Here is a 17,853-nt window from a genome sequence, read left to right as displayed (position 1 = left end):
GTGCTGGTCAATATTTACTTGGCTCACATATTAACTACTACACCAGACAGGGACTAGCAGACAGCCAAGCCCAAGATAAGCTGCGAAATCCACGTGGTCGGTCTTTGTTATCAGTTCCTATTTCAGAGGCAAGAGTAAAACACCAGTCAAAAAGTACATTGAAAAATTTAATTGTTTTATAAAATAAGATTATGAAATTCTATATAAAAATCCAGCTTTTTAAATATGGTACATTCACTTCCTCACAGAATATTTAAATATTCAGGTCACTTACTCTACTTTTTCACCGTATTTGAGTTAAAATCCTTGGATAAATTAAAACATCCCTACCAAAAGATACCACAACTTATACAAATAAAACTAAGCAATAATACTTTTTTAAATACAAAATGTTAAGAAATTAATAACTCTTAGAGCATGCTACAAAATTTTGACAGAAAAATATATGGGACCATTTTTTGTTTAACTAGAAAATATACAGTGTGCTTTTCATTTCTCTTCCCAAAATTCATTCTCATACAATTTCCATTTAACTTAATAAATATGTACAACAAAAAGGTTTACTCTTCGAAGAATATAAATAGCAAATACTGTAGTAGAGCCTGGTCCAGCATTTTTTTCTCACCTAGTGACTATAGTGGGGTTTTCTACTCTCAATGTGCAAAAATGCAGAATCAGGCTCTTAGTGTTACCAACAGGTTAATAGCTTTTACAAAAGTGATTTTATTTAAAAAAAAAACCAACTCCAAAGACACTGCATAAGACTTAGAGCTATTACAGTCAGGCATTTCTATAAATAGTAAGACATAATGGAGGGAAACAACATTCCAGTTTAATTACTGCTGGCAGTAATTAGAGAAAAATTGTCAGTGGAGGATGAAAAATATCTTGAATTAGACACATCTTACTTTCACTGATTTAACTTGGTTCCCAATCATTTCCAAAAAGAGTTTCTGGTATAATCTATACATTGTAAATCTGTGAAGAAACTTAATCACCTTCTTCAGACTCTGGATGGTTGGTTTTGGAAAGTGGTACGTTTTCAAGTGCTTCAGTCCATACATCAAACCTTTAATGGTGTCTTGGTCGCTGTTCTTTACTCTCCACAGATTGAGAAGCTTCAGAACTTGCTCTGTAGGCTGACACAGTTTCATTGTGCGCTCGATATCTTCTTTTCCCACCTTCTTGCCCGGTAAGCTTGCCATCAGCGTGTTGAGATGTTCAAAGGTGAGGTTCGGGTGGCCAATATGCTTCAGGACAGTATTTTCACACAGATCGATATCTACAGGAAGTGAAAAGAGAGCTAAGTCCAAGGCATTACAACTTCACCATGGCCTCCAAAAAATACTTCCACAATTTCAAGGAGACTATTCCTTCCCAATTTTTTAAAATTTATTTCAAATAGCCCTCTCAGCAATGCTTTTTTATAGGCTCTATGTAGGAAAAGCACTTGAGAATTTAATTAACTTTGCAAATGCAAACAGCCTCAAATTACAAACACACTTAATGGTGAGTATTTATTGCTATACGCTTGATCCATCTATTTTGTAAAATGCTTCGTGTATGTGACAGGACCCTTAATACTTGCTTCCAGTGAATGAAAATTCTGCTCTTCTTCAGAAACGTCTAGGCAAGCTTTGCTAAAATAGTCACTTTTGTTTCTGAAATATTCTAGACACTTCACAGTCTGACATAAGCATACATATTAAAAAGGAGAGGGAGAAAAAAAAAAACATTTCTGCAGCTTTTTTCAAATCTATCGTGAGGAGACAAAAGGTCAGTCGCATGTGGTAGTTTCTGATGGTGGCTTACATGAAAAGAGCTGGCCTGACTCTCATAAAAACCGTGGTGTTAACACTGCAGCACTGTTTCACCTCTGACACCCATCTTGGCAGATTCAGCACAAACAAAGCCGAGAATTGGCATGACAAATAGGTATCGGAAGGGAGAAAGAAGAGAAAGCCTGTCTGTATATTCCTCATTCCCAGACGTTCCCATTCCGTGAATAGATGTCCTAGACCGAGCTGTCAATCTCCCCTTCACAGAAAACAAATTGTGTTCTCACTTGCAGGCACCCAGCTCCCTCGAACCTCGACAGCCACTGCTCAGATATAACAGCGGGAAATATCTTCTCCACCTGATCAAAATGCTTCACACGTTGTGCTGGTTTTGGCTGGGACAGAGTTAATTTTCGTCACAGCAGCTGGCATGGGGCTGTGTTTTGGATTTGTGCTGAAAACAGTGTTGATAACACAGGGATGTTCTCGTCACTGCTGAGCAGTGCTTACACAGAGTCAAGGCCTTTTCTGCTCCTCACGCCACCCCACCAGCGAGGAGGCTGGGGGTGCACAAGGGCTTGGGAGGGGGGACAGCTGGGACAGCTGACCCCAACTGACTAAAGGGATATTCCATAGCATATGACATCATGCTCAGCACATAAAGCTGGGGGAAGGAGAAGGAAATTGGGGACGTTCGAAGTCATGGCATTTGTCTTCCCAAATAACCATTACACGCGATGGAGCCCTGCCTTCCTGGAGATGGCTGAACACCTGCCTGCCCATGGGAAGTGGTGAATGAATCCACTGTTTTGCTTTTCTTGTGTGCAAGGCTTTTGTTTTACCTGTTACACTGCCTTTATCTCAACCCATGAGTTTTCTCACCTTTACTCTTCTGATTCTCTCCTGATCCGACGGGGAGGAGTGAGCAGCTGTGTGGTGTGTAGTTGCTGGCTGGGGTTAAACTACAACAGTTGTGCAGCTGTAGTTTAAAATTCTCAAAAGGGGATCATGGCTGTGATACCACACATGCTCCCGTGGGGGTTGCAAGTCTGGGAAGAATTCAGCCCTCGACTGACCGGGAGAAGCTGAATTCGCTTTCTGCTTCCCCTCAACCTCACTGCGCTTACTGCTTCCATAAACCTCAGTCAAGCCCTGCACGTCCCTCTCAGAACATAACACGTCACCGGGAGGTATTTGACCCCAAGCAATTTTTAAATGTCATTTAGAAGGTTGTTTTTAATATACGTGCTATCAAAATACGGTACCTTGAATAATCTTCTTGACCATATCCTGTTCCTTGTTTTGCTGCTTCCATAATTTCATAAGCTGGAAGGTCTGCTCTTGAGAACTGTGCCTTTGTTTAATTCTTTCAATATTTTCTGTGCTAAGCTTTGTCCCAGGCAAACTGTCTGCTAGTATGTTCAGCCAGTTAGGTGTGAGCTGAGTAGGAACAGCAAACCTGAACAAAGCCTCCTCGCACAGGGTTACATCTGAAATGAGAAAGAATACGTCAGTTGTTCTGATCTCTGTTACCCTGCTTGTCTGAAAAAAGAGCAAGCAGCAAGGAAGGTAAGAAAAAGTGTTTAAGAAACAAACGGAGAAGTGGCCTTTATAATGCTGCTACTCTCTGTGCTCGAGTTCCATTTGGTCTGACCTACAGTAATTAAAACTCTACTGTAGCCATCACTGTAGCAGGCAAATGGCTAACACACTAGCTGTTTTTATCATAAATGCTGATAGATCCATTTGAGCTATAACTGAGGGTCTCTTTTCAAAACACTCTTCCTTAATATGATACATACCTATTCCGCATTTCTGAGGTGCCGTATCTGTATTTTCCTGGCAGACGTTGTCACGAACTGCATTTCCCTTTGACGCTGTTTTGAAACCCAGTGCACTACAGTTTGTGTGCTTTAGGCAGGCTGCTTTGGATGATGTTTCATTTGAGAAAAATCCTTCTGGACATCTCTTACACACAGTGTCACTCTCAGGGGTACCTGTGGAAACAGGAAAACAATTCATCCAATTATATATAACCTCAACTGTGAAAAAAAATACAATACTAAAATAAAAGAAGATGTTCCTTGCAAAATTGTCGTGTTTCTGCTTTTCACCTTTCTGATCTATGAAGGAATCACATTTAGGAAAAACAAGCAAACAAATAATAAAACCCCACACTTCAATTTTTAAAAACAAAAGAGATTTTTTAAGGGAATGATGTTTCTGCTGGAGTAACAGAGTAAATAGTACTCTTACATACAATTGTTATCAACTTTAAAATCAGTAATTACTGATTAAATCAGTAATTTAGTAATGTCTTTAAATCAGTAATAATACTTGAGTCTCTTCAGACATTACATGATGTCTGACCTTCATCCTTCACCTGTACAAATACTCTGTAAAATAATTAAATGGCACAAGACACTCCTCTGAATGCGATTCTGTAATATCTGCCCAGAACCTTATTCAAACGGGGTATTTCAGTTGTAGCCAAAAATATAGCTCAACCGAATATCAACAAAAGACCCTCTGAAAAGTACTTTCCCTGTTTAGCTATGAAATTACAGAGGAAAATAGGAATTCAGTAACATTTTTGAACTTTTTTCTGGGCTTGAATAAAATCTTATTTAAAGCAAAGAAATAGGTCATCCAATATAGCAAAAGTATTTAATACATACATATAAAAGTAAAACACCAAGCAAAATATAAGACATTACATTTTACTTCAGATTCAACAATATGATACAATAATGGTTCCATCACACTGAAAGAGGAAGAACATTAATGCGTGAACTTTTAAACAGTGCAAACAGTTTCACCACCAGCAGCATGAAAGTAACAGCACCAATAAATACTGTATATTCACTATTAATTCATCTTTATTCAGCCAACACTTAAGCAAGTGTCTAGAGTCTAATACCTAATATTGCATTACTGAATAGGAACTTAAGCACATGCTTAAAATTCTTTGGAAACTGTATTTGAATAAGAAAATACCTCCATCTAGTGTATTTTGGAAGTATGTACATGTGTATGCTTATTTTCATGCTAGCTTTTAAGTCAATTTTATTTATTTTCCTTACAGAAAAAGACCACGAATCTCAAGTTTTCAACCAGCCTTGAAACAAAGAATGAACACTTGCATACACCAGCCCTAGCACTCCTCTCATCAGCAAACACGTGAAAACAAAGGGGAAGGTTTTAGCTGTTGTGCATCTGGAAATCAGAGACCCTCCATACTGCCAAACGCCTCATCTCCTCCCCTTCCCGCAGGCAGCATCCAACGGGCAGCAGCAGCACCTGCCCGGCTCTGGGCTGCAGGGAACTCCAGCCAACACCTGCACCTGAGCGGGCAGCCATCTGCTCCTCTGAGAACTCTCAGTTTTATCAACCTTCCCTGCCAGGGACACACTGCTGTTGTGTTCCAGCAGTGAGGAAGAGGAACAAAGGAGAGTCCCTGCGAACGGTACGTCGTTCTGTGCTGTCGCCCACATAACCTTCGCGGCACGAGTGGAAATCCATCTGCGTTCTCAGGGTTGAGCAGAAAGTCACCTCCCAGCTTTGCTAGCTGCTGCTTCGCTGCTTATCTGGCCGCTCTCGTTCAGGGCACAAACTGCCGCAGCCCGGCCGCCCTTCCGCCGCTCCCTCCAATTCACCTGGAATCCCCCATTCTCCCCAGGGAAAGGGCAGCCGCCGGCGGGGAGATAGGGCTGCTTCCCCAGCACGCTGCTGCTAAAAACTGCCACGCACGCTGCTGCAAAAAGGAATCCAGCCTTAATCTATGCTCCTACAGGGGACTACCACAGTAAAGGGATCTGCCCAACGAAATCATGAGCCACCGGCAGTGGGGAAACAGATTTCTAATGCTTTAAGCTTTGAATGAGAGGCTGGACCACACTATCCCCCTGTGTGGCAGTGGAAGCATATTTTTCTACCCTTATTTCACCTGCAGCACCTCTGCTATGGGGACAGGCCGAGAGAGTTGGGCTTGTTCAGCCTGGAGAAGAGAAGGCTCCGGGGAGACCTTATTGCAGCCTTCCAGTACCTGAAGGGGCTACAAGGAAGCTGGGGGGGACTTTTTACAAGGGTCTGTAGTGACAGGACAAGGGGTAACGGGTTTAAATTGAAAGTGGGGAGGTTTATCAGGAAGAAGTTCTTCCCGGAGAGGGTGGTGAGGCACTGGAACAGGTTGCCCAGAGAAGCTGTGGATGCCCCATCCCTGGATGTCTTCAAGGCCAGGCTGGATGAGGCTTTGAGCAACCTGGTCTAGTGGAAGGTGTCCCTGCCCATGGCAAGGGGCTTGGAACTAGATGATCTTTAAGGTCCCTTCCAACCCAAACCATTCTGTGATTCTATGAATTTATGTCATTACATAGTTCAAGGCTATCGTATGGCAGAAACCAGGAACACTGCATAGTCCATACTTACTAAATTCATAAGTCAATGCCTCACCTCAAAAACTGACTTATTGACACAGGGGGATGTAATTATTTTTACAATGTTTTCATTCCTTGTTTGAGGTCTGCTTGGGTTTAGCTGGTTCATTCTGGTGGGCTTCTGGAAACCAACTTTCCAATAAATTACATGATTTGACAATTTATCTTCTTCCAAACTTTGCTGCATCTTGAACTGAGGGATTCAAATTTGCCCGCCGTGGTTTCATCGTGCTCGTGGGGACGCAGCAGGCTGGTTGCTCAGAAAATTTATACTGCTTTGTTCACCTCCCAAATGGTCTTTCCTAGAACTTTGTTTCTGGCCCCTTTCAACTTGCTGACAAGGTATGGTGCAACCTCATTAACCCAGGCCCCTGGGTATAACGATTTAGGTTAATGAAGGTTTATAATATGGAAATGAGGTAGCTGCCAGTGGAAATGCTTAACAGTGCCAAGGGCGTCACGGTGATGCTTAGTTAACCAGTTACTCAGGGACTAGTGAGGAGCCGCAGCAGCGACATTGCTCCTCACATCAAAGCTGTTTCCAGTGCGATGTTCATAACCCGAGAAAGGACTCCCAACCTGTCATTCGGCTAGGCTCTAAAATGGACAGGCCAGCCCCAGTGCTTGTCACTGTACATATGTGATGCACAGGGAACTAATTCTGTACTCTGGAGATCGGTTGCCTATGGGTTCATGTCTGAGATGCTTTGATTTTCTGTGTTCCCTTCCTCAGTGCCCTTCTCCGGGCAGTTATCCACCGCCGGTACGACGACTGTTTACAACTCTTTCAGACTGTATGAAATACTGGAGCTAAACTGGGCCATGACATTTGCCAAATGATAAATGATGTATTTTGTTTTGCAAGAAGAACTTATTATTGGCTTAACAATTTCTGTTGTCTTAAATGAAGAATACACTCTACTGAAAAGCACCGCTTTGCTCTGTATCCCCACCAGACCTGCAGCACAATGCCAGCCTGCTTGACAAAGAAACAGTTGTTTGTTTGATAATAGCAACAGTCTCCCTAAGAGTTCCACTTAGGATGCTGATAATTAATTATTACCACATATTGCTGTGATGCTAGAGCTATATTAATATGGTTATAATTATACACTTGGTGTCAAACACGTAGTGCTCCTGGTGTTTGTCAAGATATACAGTTGCTTGAAACAGCAGATTTCAAAATGAAAAACATTATTATTTATCACACACACAAATACTACATTCCAGATAATGTTCCTTTAAAAGAGGCAATCCATCATGTTTCTCATTAGAGTGCAATTTGCTACATTTGCTACTGCCATTAAGTTATACATTACAGTAGAAGCAGGGTATTCCACTGAGAAATGTTCCCTTGGCTACAGTCCAAAGGATGCAGACTAGGAACAGGTTCAATTGGCTTTACAATTTACTGTCCTGTAATTTCATCTGGACGAGCCTCTTCCCTAATCTTGTAACGGCCACGAGTCGTCAACGGGCGGCAGAGCTCTAATTAAGTCTGTGTGCACGGACAAGCGGTACGTACCTGGCTGCACCACGCCAAATCCGGGAGGACACTCCGTGTGCTTTAAACAAAACTCGAGCTCCAGGTACCTGCCTTCGACGCACTCGCAGACGCGGTCCTGCGTGCTGGTGCACTCCTGCTTGACGTACTGCAGCTCCTTGCAGACGGCGCTGCAGTACTGGCATTCGTCGTTGCTGTTCCACTCTTCGGCGTAGTACTGATCCGGACACGGGGCGCACTGCGTGGGGCTGGTGGCCGTGCAGTGCTGCTTTACGTAGCTCCCAGGAGGGCACTGGTCACACTGCAGCGGACGAGATGTCTCTGGGTCGTAATGGGGATACTTGGGGGGAGAGTCATGCTGGGTGGTCCACTTAACAGCAATGTCCAAGAGCTAGCAACGGGAGAAGAAAAGAGCGCTCGCTTTAGTTCTGGGGAGCACCGCGGTCATAAACAAAACTACGTTTTAATGAGTTTATGAGTCCAGCCATGTCGCTATCTTCAATAAAATGCCAGCGTTATAAATTTATAAAATATGACCCAGCTTCCGGACTCTCCCATGTCTGTCTGGCAGAAATTTTAGGATCTTACCCGGCAAATCTTCCCAGCGTTAAGTACTTCCTTGTTCTTCCAGAGATGGAGTTCCTATTCTTCCCCCACTTACACCCTTTTAATACCACTGGCAATGACCCTTTACCGTCTGGCACTGGAGAAGCTGGCTCACTGGTTTCACTGGCATGGCGCTCCACGCACAGCAAAGCAGGGGTTACGCTCTTCTCGTTCCGAAGCACCAAGTACTTCAGATGCAAACGAAATGTAAGCAGCCGAGCATACACACCTGACCAGCGTCCTGCACCACTACCGCAGGCACCTTTAAGGATGATTCCTTAAATATTTCTTCTTACCAGCAATGGCTACAACAATATAGGTTACTGTTTAATGCCTTCAGTTTAATCTTGCACTGAAAAGCAGCAGCTCTGGGGATAAAACGTGGCAGCTGCACCAAGAATGAAGATACAGCCTCAGGCAGAGGTGAAGAATGCTGCCGTTTATGAAAGTTACCTTAAGGCCTTAATTGCAGGAGCTGGAAGAGGCCAGGCTAATGCTTTCACTTCCTACCTAAAACCACAGGTCATGACCACCACACTGCTCCTGCGTCCTGCACCACTCTGCTTTGCTGGTGCCGTTGGGGTCCAGCAATCTGGGATGACCCTGCCCTTCCGCAGAGGCAACCTCCATATCACCTCGTTTTGGTCTTGCAACTGAAAACTTTGTTCTGTGATTCCACCAGCCTACCAAAAAAATAACTCTCAGGTTTAGTCCCTGTGTTCTGCCCGGAGCCCCACAGGGTCTGACAGCAGCTCACTCTCCCCACTGAGAACCCGGCCCTGTCCCAGCACTGCATGACCAATGTGGCACTTCTCTTCCAAAACTTGTATATTTTATACAGATGGAAGTAAACTGGCTCTGAATTAAGATTTTTTTTCTATGCATCCATTCAAATTATAGATCCAACTGACTTGTCTTTGTTGCTATTTTAATCCCAGTCAGCTAATACAGGGTTGCCAATTCAGTTTCAAGAACATATTTTCCTCTTTTCCAATGCAGATGTTCCCAAAGTGTAAGTGGAATTAACACTTTTTATTCATTCAGACTCTGCATTTCCTAAGGAGGCTTCACTTAAGGGCCCCACTGCTGCCAGAGCATAACACTTCCTAAATGATAGTCTTATTAAGGTTGGAAAGGACAATTCAACCATTCATCTGCATTAACACAACTCACGGCGTTTGCACCAAGTAATATCAGGTGCCTAAATTAGGAACTCTTACTGCATTCTCCTGTTGCCTGCCTATGAATCTACTTTTTATACAACTATGCTTAGGCTGAAGAATGAAATGCAGGTAGTATGGATATTCCCCACAGCTTCTTCTAGTTACCGACCAAGCCCTGTAACTTGTCTGACGTGTGATTTCTACAGTGGAGGTCCCACTTTTTCTTGTCTCAACGCACAGTCTCTTCCACTGTGAGAAATTCATTATTACTCACTGAAGTTTGATGTACCGCTCCATTTCTCTTAAATGACTGGATCTATTTCATGTGATCTATTAAACAAGAGGGTGCGGCACATTTTTTAATAGTGAATGGCTTTCCATTGATGAAAAACGCACCCACCCTTGGTAAATCTACAGCTATCACTCTAGTCATAAGGAAGTCCTGGTAATCCCATTAATTGTTGACGTAACCAGTCAAGTCTTCTTCTACGTTTTTTATTCAGTAACAGATAATACAGCATTCCAGAGTCCAAGACTTCACGGAGACACGCATTCCCTTCGCAGAACATAACGGACTGCAACACGTGGCACAGATGCTACCAAGACAAGCATCAACCCACATTTCATGCAGGTGTCTGTGGAAACGCAAGACAATACCCAACACAGATGAAAATCTGACACTGTGAAAACGATTAGGGACGGCAACCAGGCATGAGGGCAGCATGTCCTCATGCAGAAATGCCGATTTTCCTTCTCTGCAGTGCACTGCTCACAAATCCCAAGCTGTCACTGCAGCGGAATCTGCGGAACACTTAGGCCATTTCGTGACTGCTCAACTCCCCTCTGCAACATGCAAGAGCAAGAACAACAACATCTTCTCTATCTTCCTTACTCAGCCATTTACACTGGAAATCATATATGGGGGAAGTTTAGCTGCAGCAGGTGATTCAAGATTAAAAGTAATTCAAATCCTATAATCAGGGTATGAGAGCATGGGGTTTTGTAGGCAAAGATGGAAGCACTTGCTTCCTGAAGAACCTACAGCTAGATGAACCAAGCCAATAAAAACTGAAAACAATTCAACACAATTTGAGAGGAATTGATTTTAAAAATCGAGCAAAGAAATTACTTGAACAATTCGTGTGTGAGACCACGCGAAGTTTTGCCTTTGGAAATACTAATAGCTATGAACTATTAGTGGCAATCAGAATACTATTAATCTAAATGAGCATAACCAATAACCATAATAACAGGATTAATAAATCAGCATCACTAAAAGGACGATCAGCCTTTGCATTTCATTTTTCCTTTGTGTTTTTAAAAGCACATCACACTTGCCTTCCCTTCTTTCCCAGAAACGCACGTTACGAAGCTGCAGTGATCCACAGATCACTGGCTGAGCCATATGCATGCGGGATCCAACTCGTTTCTTTGGTAAACACTTAGGACACAAGATTCTTCAGTCAAATCTCTTGCCCAGAGTAGTTGTGGATGCCCCATCCCTGGAAGTGTTCAAGGCCAGGCTGGATGAGGCTTTGAGCAACCTGGTCTAGTGGAAGGTGTCCCTGCCCATGGCAGGGGGGTTGGAACTAGATGGTCTTTAAGGTCCCTTCCAACCCAAACCATTCTGTGATTCTATGAAATTAAAGCTATAAGTGCAATCAATAGCTCAGTATTTTACCAGAACATTTGATACATCCTTTTCAACACAGAGCTAGGTTACTGTTGCTATTACTGGTTGACTACTATGATCCTGTTAGTACAGTGAGCTGTGCAACTCACTGCCACAGGACACTAAACAGTTGAGTTCAAAATGTTACTCGACACAGTAATGGAGGAAAATAATAAAGGGCTATGAAGCATAAATCTCACCTTTTGATCAGGAAATCCAAAACCACAAATTGCTTCAATTTGTAGGGGCGTTTTGGAAAAGTATCACTATTTTTCTGCCTTTCTCTTCCATCTCCTCTGTTCATCAGTTATCAGCCCCTGCCATAGACAGCATATATGGGGCTTTTTAGGGCATCTTTTTCTGGATTATTTTTTTCTTAGACCCGGTACGGCCATTAGTATGTTGTCAAGTCCATTTCTAGACCCCCAATACCACACTTCCTCGTAAGACTACTGTAGGTTCCTTAATAACACTTAGAATAGATCTGCAAGACCATCTCCTGTGCAGACTGAAAACACCTAGCACACGTGAGTATTGCAAGCGTTAATATGCAACCTGAAAATCAGAAGTTAGCCTTGAACCCACATCAAGTGCCACAGCAAAAACAATCTGTTTTTTCAGAAGTTTTGCAAAAATGCAGGAAGAATAGTGGAAGGTAATTAAGTACAATTTTTACTAGTTTTACTGCAGCAACCTGGCACTAACAGAATGAAAATACTCTTCTTGTCCCCCAGCTCACAGAATAAGCTGGAAGGAAACATCACTAAATTGTCCTTTCTCCTCGCCAAAGACATACTGAATTTGAGCTTACATTAGCAAGTTGGATCACCTGTTACAGCAGATTTGTAGAGCAAAACAGATGGTGCTAAGCACCTGACATCCCCATAATGCATGATTCAGAGGGGGTATTTTGGACTAACTTCAGTCTGCTCTCACGGACCGAGCACGCATTAGAGGTTACAGTGCATCTGGCGTGTCTCTGGAGTCCATCACTGGATTTAGATTCATCAATCCAGTTTGCTTTTGTAATTCCACTTTGTGCATTCCAAGTCTGCTCTGATGTGCAAACAAAAATACAGTGAACAAGGATGATCAGGAGAACCCCTTCAAAAGCATGTTCCCAAATCAAATTAGAATGGTAATCAAATGCATTTTATGTCATTCCTGATATTTTCTCCTCCTAAACTATCCTATGAACAACTTGGTAGCATATTCTCAGCCACATAAAACCCCTGATTGACCTGAATGCCCATATTTAAAGGTGGGCTATGTACCAAACACCTGAACCTCTGCAGTAAGAAACAGCACTCTTCAAGCACGTGAAACTGCCATGATCAGAACTTACTAGTTCTGAACACTGGTCTTCCCAAAAGCTTCACAGAAAGCAGGATTTCTCCTACAGTCATGCTGGCACTGGCCTGTTTTGCTATTGCTGGAGAAGACGGCGCATTCCAGCTTGAAAGGAAGAAGATACTAGAAGTCTGGCTTCTGTTGACTGGAATCAGAAGTAGGGACAGTAAGCATGTTCACCCTCTATCCCTTAAGCTGGAGTCTGTCAGTGCTACACTGGCCAAAGTCCTGGATTTGTCATTCAGAAGACTGCGTAAAATTCTGCTCGTCCTTGTTCAGGAAAGGCAAATTCAGCCGCAAAGGGGTACAGAAAAAGTTTAGAAGGAAATGGAGATCTTCTTTAAGAGGATCTTGACTTGTTCAATAGCTTGGCCAGTCAAAAAGGTACCTACAGCATCAGTACAGACAGTGAACACAAGGAAAGAGAAGAACTTTCTACGTTAAAGGATAATGCTGGCAAATGAAAAGGGGATTCTCTCATCAGAGGAAGTGTGGGAAGACCCTTTTACTGAGAAGCAGGTGCAAGAAACCCAAGTAGTTTAAATATAGCTCTCAGTGCATTTCTGAAAGTAAATATGCCATTTTGTTTCCTGGATGAGCTGGGGAACAGACTGAAAAGACCACGGCAGTTTCTTTCCATTTTAAACCCAAAGTAAATCCTTTCTATCCCAACTCTGATGGAAGCCAATGATAATAACTGTTAGTCTAATTCAGAGTGCCCTCAGCTGCAAATGGATGTCCTTGGCACAGCGAAATGCAAGGCTCAATTTAAAAAAAAAATCCCAAAGGTTGGAGTTCTTTGTTCTACGAGTATGAAATGTTACCAGGACCAAAGTAATTACAACAAAACAAGACCAGAACAAAATCTAGCATCATTAACTACATCTATCAACCTATTAGATGAAATTCAGTTCTAGTTTTCTGGGCTCAGTTCTGAAAGGGCTGAAAAACTCAGTCCCTGTCCATCTCCCTGGACCAAATCCTGGGTACCTCTCAGGATAGCTGCCTCTGTGTGAAAAACTGGGACAAACTGCGAATACTGGAATGCAAGTCCAGTGTAAGTCAGCGTCATGCAAGTAAACACTGAGAACTTACTCAAAATGCGTTACCCAAGGTTAAAAAGCAATTCTTTGATTGTGTCACTCAACACATTAAGCCTGGAGCTATATTTTTCCATACCATCTTTATGTCAGCATACACAATGCTAACATAAAAGGTCTGTGAAGTCCATTTATTTGAGCCCTTAGAAGATGCTTTGGAAAGAGAAATAATGTGATTGTAAAATTTCATTTCAGATCTCGAGCATGAAAAAAGTACACGCCCTTCTCTTTAATCTTTAAATGTAAGGCAAAGAGCTGCTCGCTTTTTCTTGTTGAATTAAAATGAACTGGAAGACAAAGCACATAAAGCAAAAATCCTTCAAGCATCATCCCCTTAAATCACTGCTTTGTGAGAGAAAAGAAAGTGGCTTTTCAGCATATGAAAATATTATTATATAGCTTGGCTTTGTGGTTTCGGGTTGTAGACCAAAGGAGAATGTTTAATTTGGTGAGAAAGATAAATCTGTTTCTGTTTTGCATTCCACAACTATTCCAAAGCATATTTTCCTGTGTGATAAATAATCGTTCGAGGCATCTGTCAGATCGCTCCTAGTGTTTGCATTGGGTTCAAAGTAAAACCTCACAGCTCTCCTACTTTGCGTTCTGCACAAAGTATTTGGACCAAGCTGAGGCAGGAGGCCTTCACGTACCCTCAGCCCTTAGGCAGAACGCCTCATGGAAATCAGGCACACGCTCCAGAGAAATCCCAGTGGCAAAACGTAGCAGTGAATGATCTTAAGGCGGTCCTCCCACTCAATAGTGTATCACATCAGAACAGAATCCCTCGGTGCAGGAGAGGACAGTCTGGGTCAGATCTCATCCCCCTCACCCTGCTGTTCCACCATGAGGGTGGGCCTCATGCGACCACCCAATTCCACCTCCCCGGGCTGACAGCCCCGCAGAGCAGCCGAGCCCCGAGTCGCTGCGGGCCCGCTGAGAGCACAGCCCCGACACCTCTGGGCAGGCCGCAGCTGAGCGACAAGAACACAGCCAACCCTGAAACGGAATCGCTTCCGCTGGCGTGAGTTCAGCTGATAAAGCCGTTCCACCATTCTGCCCACTGCTGCCGGGCAGCCCGCTCCCTTGGGGCATACAGGCCCTGCTGTTGTGTGGAAGATGCTTTCTGAAGTGGGGGCTGCTCTTTTACACCAGGAATGTAACTAGTGACTCTCCTGACCCACCTGTCTTCAAAACTGAGGCCATGACCACCGTTTTCATTTCTCGGACAGTAAAGCAGCATGTCCACAATTCAAATCTCAGAGTTTGTGAGGCACCATTAGCTGTCATTCACAAAGCAATCAAGGGGTCTAAACTATTGTTTCATTTTCAGTTGTAGGAAAACGACTTTCAGCTTGAACAGTTTTACATTTTATCAAAGAGATGCTAAATTGAAAGTCTTTGTTTATGTGAGTTACGTTTGCCTGGAAGCTTGTGGAAGGAAAAAGCAGAAGAGGCCAACTAGCTACTCACCAAAAGATGTGTCTTCTCCATAATTTGTATTTCGGAACATCATTCGCCAGAGTGACAGCAAGATTCAGAGATAACCCAAACGTGGGATGTTACCACCGTGACTACAGTCTGCCTTTGCACTGAACAGAATTACTAACAACCGATTACTAATTACTAACATTCCTTCTAGCCAGAGGAACACTATGTCCGGTATTATGTGCAAACAGGTGGTTTTTCTCCAGGAAGACCATCAGAGTAGTAAATCTACCAGCACAAAAGTTAAATACAGAAGGAACATAATTAAAGTTTCGGTGAGATTTGAACAGTGGGTGTTATTTAAATTGTGACTATCTTTTAAAAATTCTTCTGGTAACCTTGGTGGTTTATTTTTAACCAACACACATGCAGACAGACAGAAAAGTCAGACAGAAAGATAACTCCTACCCTCGCGGGCTGCAAAGCCACTGCTGCCTACACACAGCAAACTCAGCAGGCCGGCCAGAAAAAGCACGTCACATGCGCCCAGAGATCCAAAATAGAGAAAGGTCAAGTTTAAGGGTTGAGATTGTTACGTGACAAGTAATGAGATCCAGCCCTGGGGAATTTCTTTCAATTCAGTCTGATTTCATAACGCTTGTCTGTTTGTAAGCAGTTTTAGTGTTCCAGCAAACAACACGTACATGCATGCACCACCACAGCAGGACCCCTGTCTGAAACCCTAGCAAAGAGGCAAAGGCCGAAAGCACATCATGCCCAAAGAGTCTTTTTTAGGTATGGTGTTGCCAAACTAGGTCTGTTATATGAGCCAAGCACACACAACTTCGAACTGCTGGGCACCTTACAAGTGTCCTGATAAACCAGGTCCTAGAACTGCTTTTCTGAGCTCTAGCACATCTGACAGTGCTTAAACTCTACACTACCTTTATATAAACTGCTTTTAAATAATAATAATGATTAAAAAAATTTGAATGATGAAGGTCTCTGGCATATTTCACCTCCAAGACTCATCTGCCAGAGGATTATACTGAACTTCACCAAACTCATGGGAGAACATGAACCGGCACATTCCATTTAATCAAAATCATAATACTGATGTAATTAATTTATGGCAGCCACAGATAAGAAGCCAAGCTGATAACAGGCTATTGCTGAAATTTCCAGATCAACTTCCCCTGCTTTCATATAGATAAAGAAGGCACAACATCATATGAGATGAAAAAGTCGCCCTGCGTTTCAATTTGCTGACCACGAGCCTGACAATTTTTGCTTCCCTTGCACCATTAATTACTTTGGTTTGTTTCTCAAACGGCTCTTTCAGAAAGTTGTACAGAGAGTAATAAACATGCATTACTCATCGGATCCTGGAAATCTCGTTGCATTTATAAAAAGCTTTCAATATCAATGGATCTCAGTTCTAACGCTCTGCCACAACATTAATGCCACTGTACTCACCAAAACAACCCAGGAACAACTTACGGCGCAGGCATACCTCCCTGCCCCCTCCGAATATCATTTTTTGATGGTTTTCTTTGAATGTTTTCTTATCCAAAGGATGAATAGCTTTCTAATAGACGTTACACAGGATCTCTCTGTACGCAGGTTTTAATTAATCTGACCTCATACACAATTCCATACCGCTAAATGGATTAAACAACATTTTGAAAGATTTACTGCACTGCTAACATCTCTAAATTGGCATCTGGAAGCATCTTGCTAAATCACCAAGTAAACAAAAACTTATTAAAGCTGGAGCTTATACCAGATTTAATAACACAACTTTTTCTCTAATAGCTACTGACACAGCTACTAATTCACCACCTTCTTCCACACGAAGCTGAATTTTCCAAGCCAAAACAAGCACCACACGCTTGTGCTTTTTTCTGGAGTTCGCAGTGCTTTTCCCGGGTAAGAAAGCCAGCCGGGTATCTGAGATACTGCCCACTGCCCCGAGATCAGAGACCCGCAGGGATGGAGCTTTCCTAAATCAAACCCAAGCAGCCCAGCCTACAGTTTCTAAATCCATCCCCAGATCCAGTGTTTTGTGCCAGCCCGGTATGCTGAAGCCTTTCACAAGGAGAGAGGGAAGAAACGCAACCGAAAAGCAAACCACGCCACTACCTTAAGAAGGGGATAAAAATCCCTGCTGCCGCCCCGGAGCGGGACGTGTCCGCCGCACTCCAAAGCTCCCCGGGAAAGCTCGGCGCGATGAAATCAACAGCCTTCAACCAAGAAAACGGAGAGAAGGCAAAACACCCGTAACCGAAAAAAAAAAAAAACAACCAACCCCAAACCCGAACAAATAAAAACAAAACAAAAAGCCCCAGCAGAAAAGCCGTGCGTCTTTACAGCCGGATCTCTGAGCTGTACTGCATCTTAAAGCCCATCTCCCTCTCTACGGGACTTACCACAAGCGTGCAGCACAGGAACTTGTTCATTGTGGTCGGTGGAAGAAACCTCAGCGCGCTGGGCAATCAGGCGGAGAGTCAGCTCCCGCTCCAGTCTCCTAGCAGCCTGCCTGCATCCCCCAACATTAAAGACACGATATATATATAGTCCCGGTGTAACAGGAAGCTTTGGCTCAGCTTTGATCACTCATTCCCTACCATGACCAAACTTTTCTCTCTCACTCGCTCTCCCCCTCTTTTTTTTTTTTTTTTAAGGAACCTGCAAAACTTGATGACTTAATGGAACCCTTTGAGCGCTGTAACCACAAACTGGAAAATGCAGGAGGGAGTGTCGGGGGCTGGCCAGGGGAGGGTTTAATTGGGCTCTGGCTGGCTGGCGGGCTGTCCCCC

The 17,853-nt window shown here is 43.2% G+C and overlaps 1 protein-coding gene across 1 annotated transcript; it reads right to left on the bottom strand.

The window, feature by feature from the left end:
* Window positions 1-730: 730 nt before the first annotated feature.
* TNFRSF11B (tumor necrosis factor receptor superfamily, member 11b) lies at window positions 731-17,569 on the bottom strand. Its single transcript, XM_010156179.1, has 5 exons — window positions 17,464-17,569; window positions 7,740-8,109; window positions 3,581-3,775; window positions 3,044-3,268; window positions 731-1,282 (listed from the first exon to the last, which is right to left on the bottom strand). The coding sequence occupies exons 1-5, from the start codon at window positions 17,491-17,493 to the stop codon at window positions 894-896; spliced, it is 1,209 nt and encodes a 402-aa protein (XP_010154481.1). The 5' UTR covers window positions 17,494-17,569; the 3' UTR covers window positions 731-893.
* Between the last annotated feature and the right edge of the window lie 284 nt (window positions 17,570-17,853).

Source organism: Eurypyga helias, unplaced genomic scaffold (assembly GCF_000690775.1).
Source record: "Eurypyga helias isolate BGI_N326 unplaced genomic scaffold, ASM69077v1 scaffold13037, whole genome shotgun sequence".
Taxonomy (NCBI): Eukaryota; Metazoa; Chordata; class Aves; order Eurypygiformes; family Eurypygidae; genus Eurypyga; species Eurypyga helias.
The sequence above is the reverse complement of the archived record's forward strand: the minus strand, read 5'-3'. Positions and strand labels throughout refer to the sequence as shown.

Coding starts and splice junctions, on each gene's coding strand:
- TNFRSF11B (XM_010156179.1), bottom strand. CDS start 17,493: ATGAACAAGTTCCTGTGCTGCACGCTTGTG. Junction 8,110..17,463: donor TCCTGTGCTGCACGCTTGTG/GTAAGTCCCGTA, acceptor TCCCGTTGCTAG/CTCTTGGACATTGCTGTTAA. Junction 3,269..3,580: donor ACCTCAGAAATGCGGAATAG/GTATGTATCATA, acceptor TTCTCATTTCAG/ATGTAACCCTGTGCGAGGAG.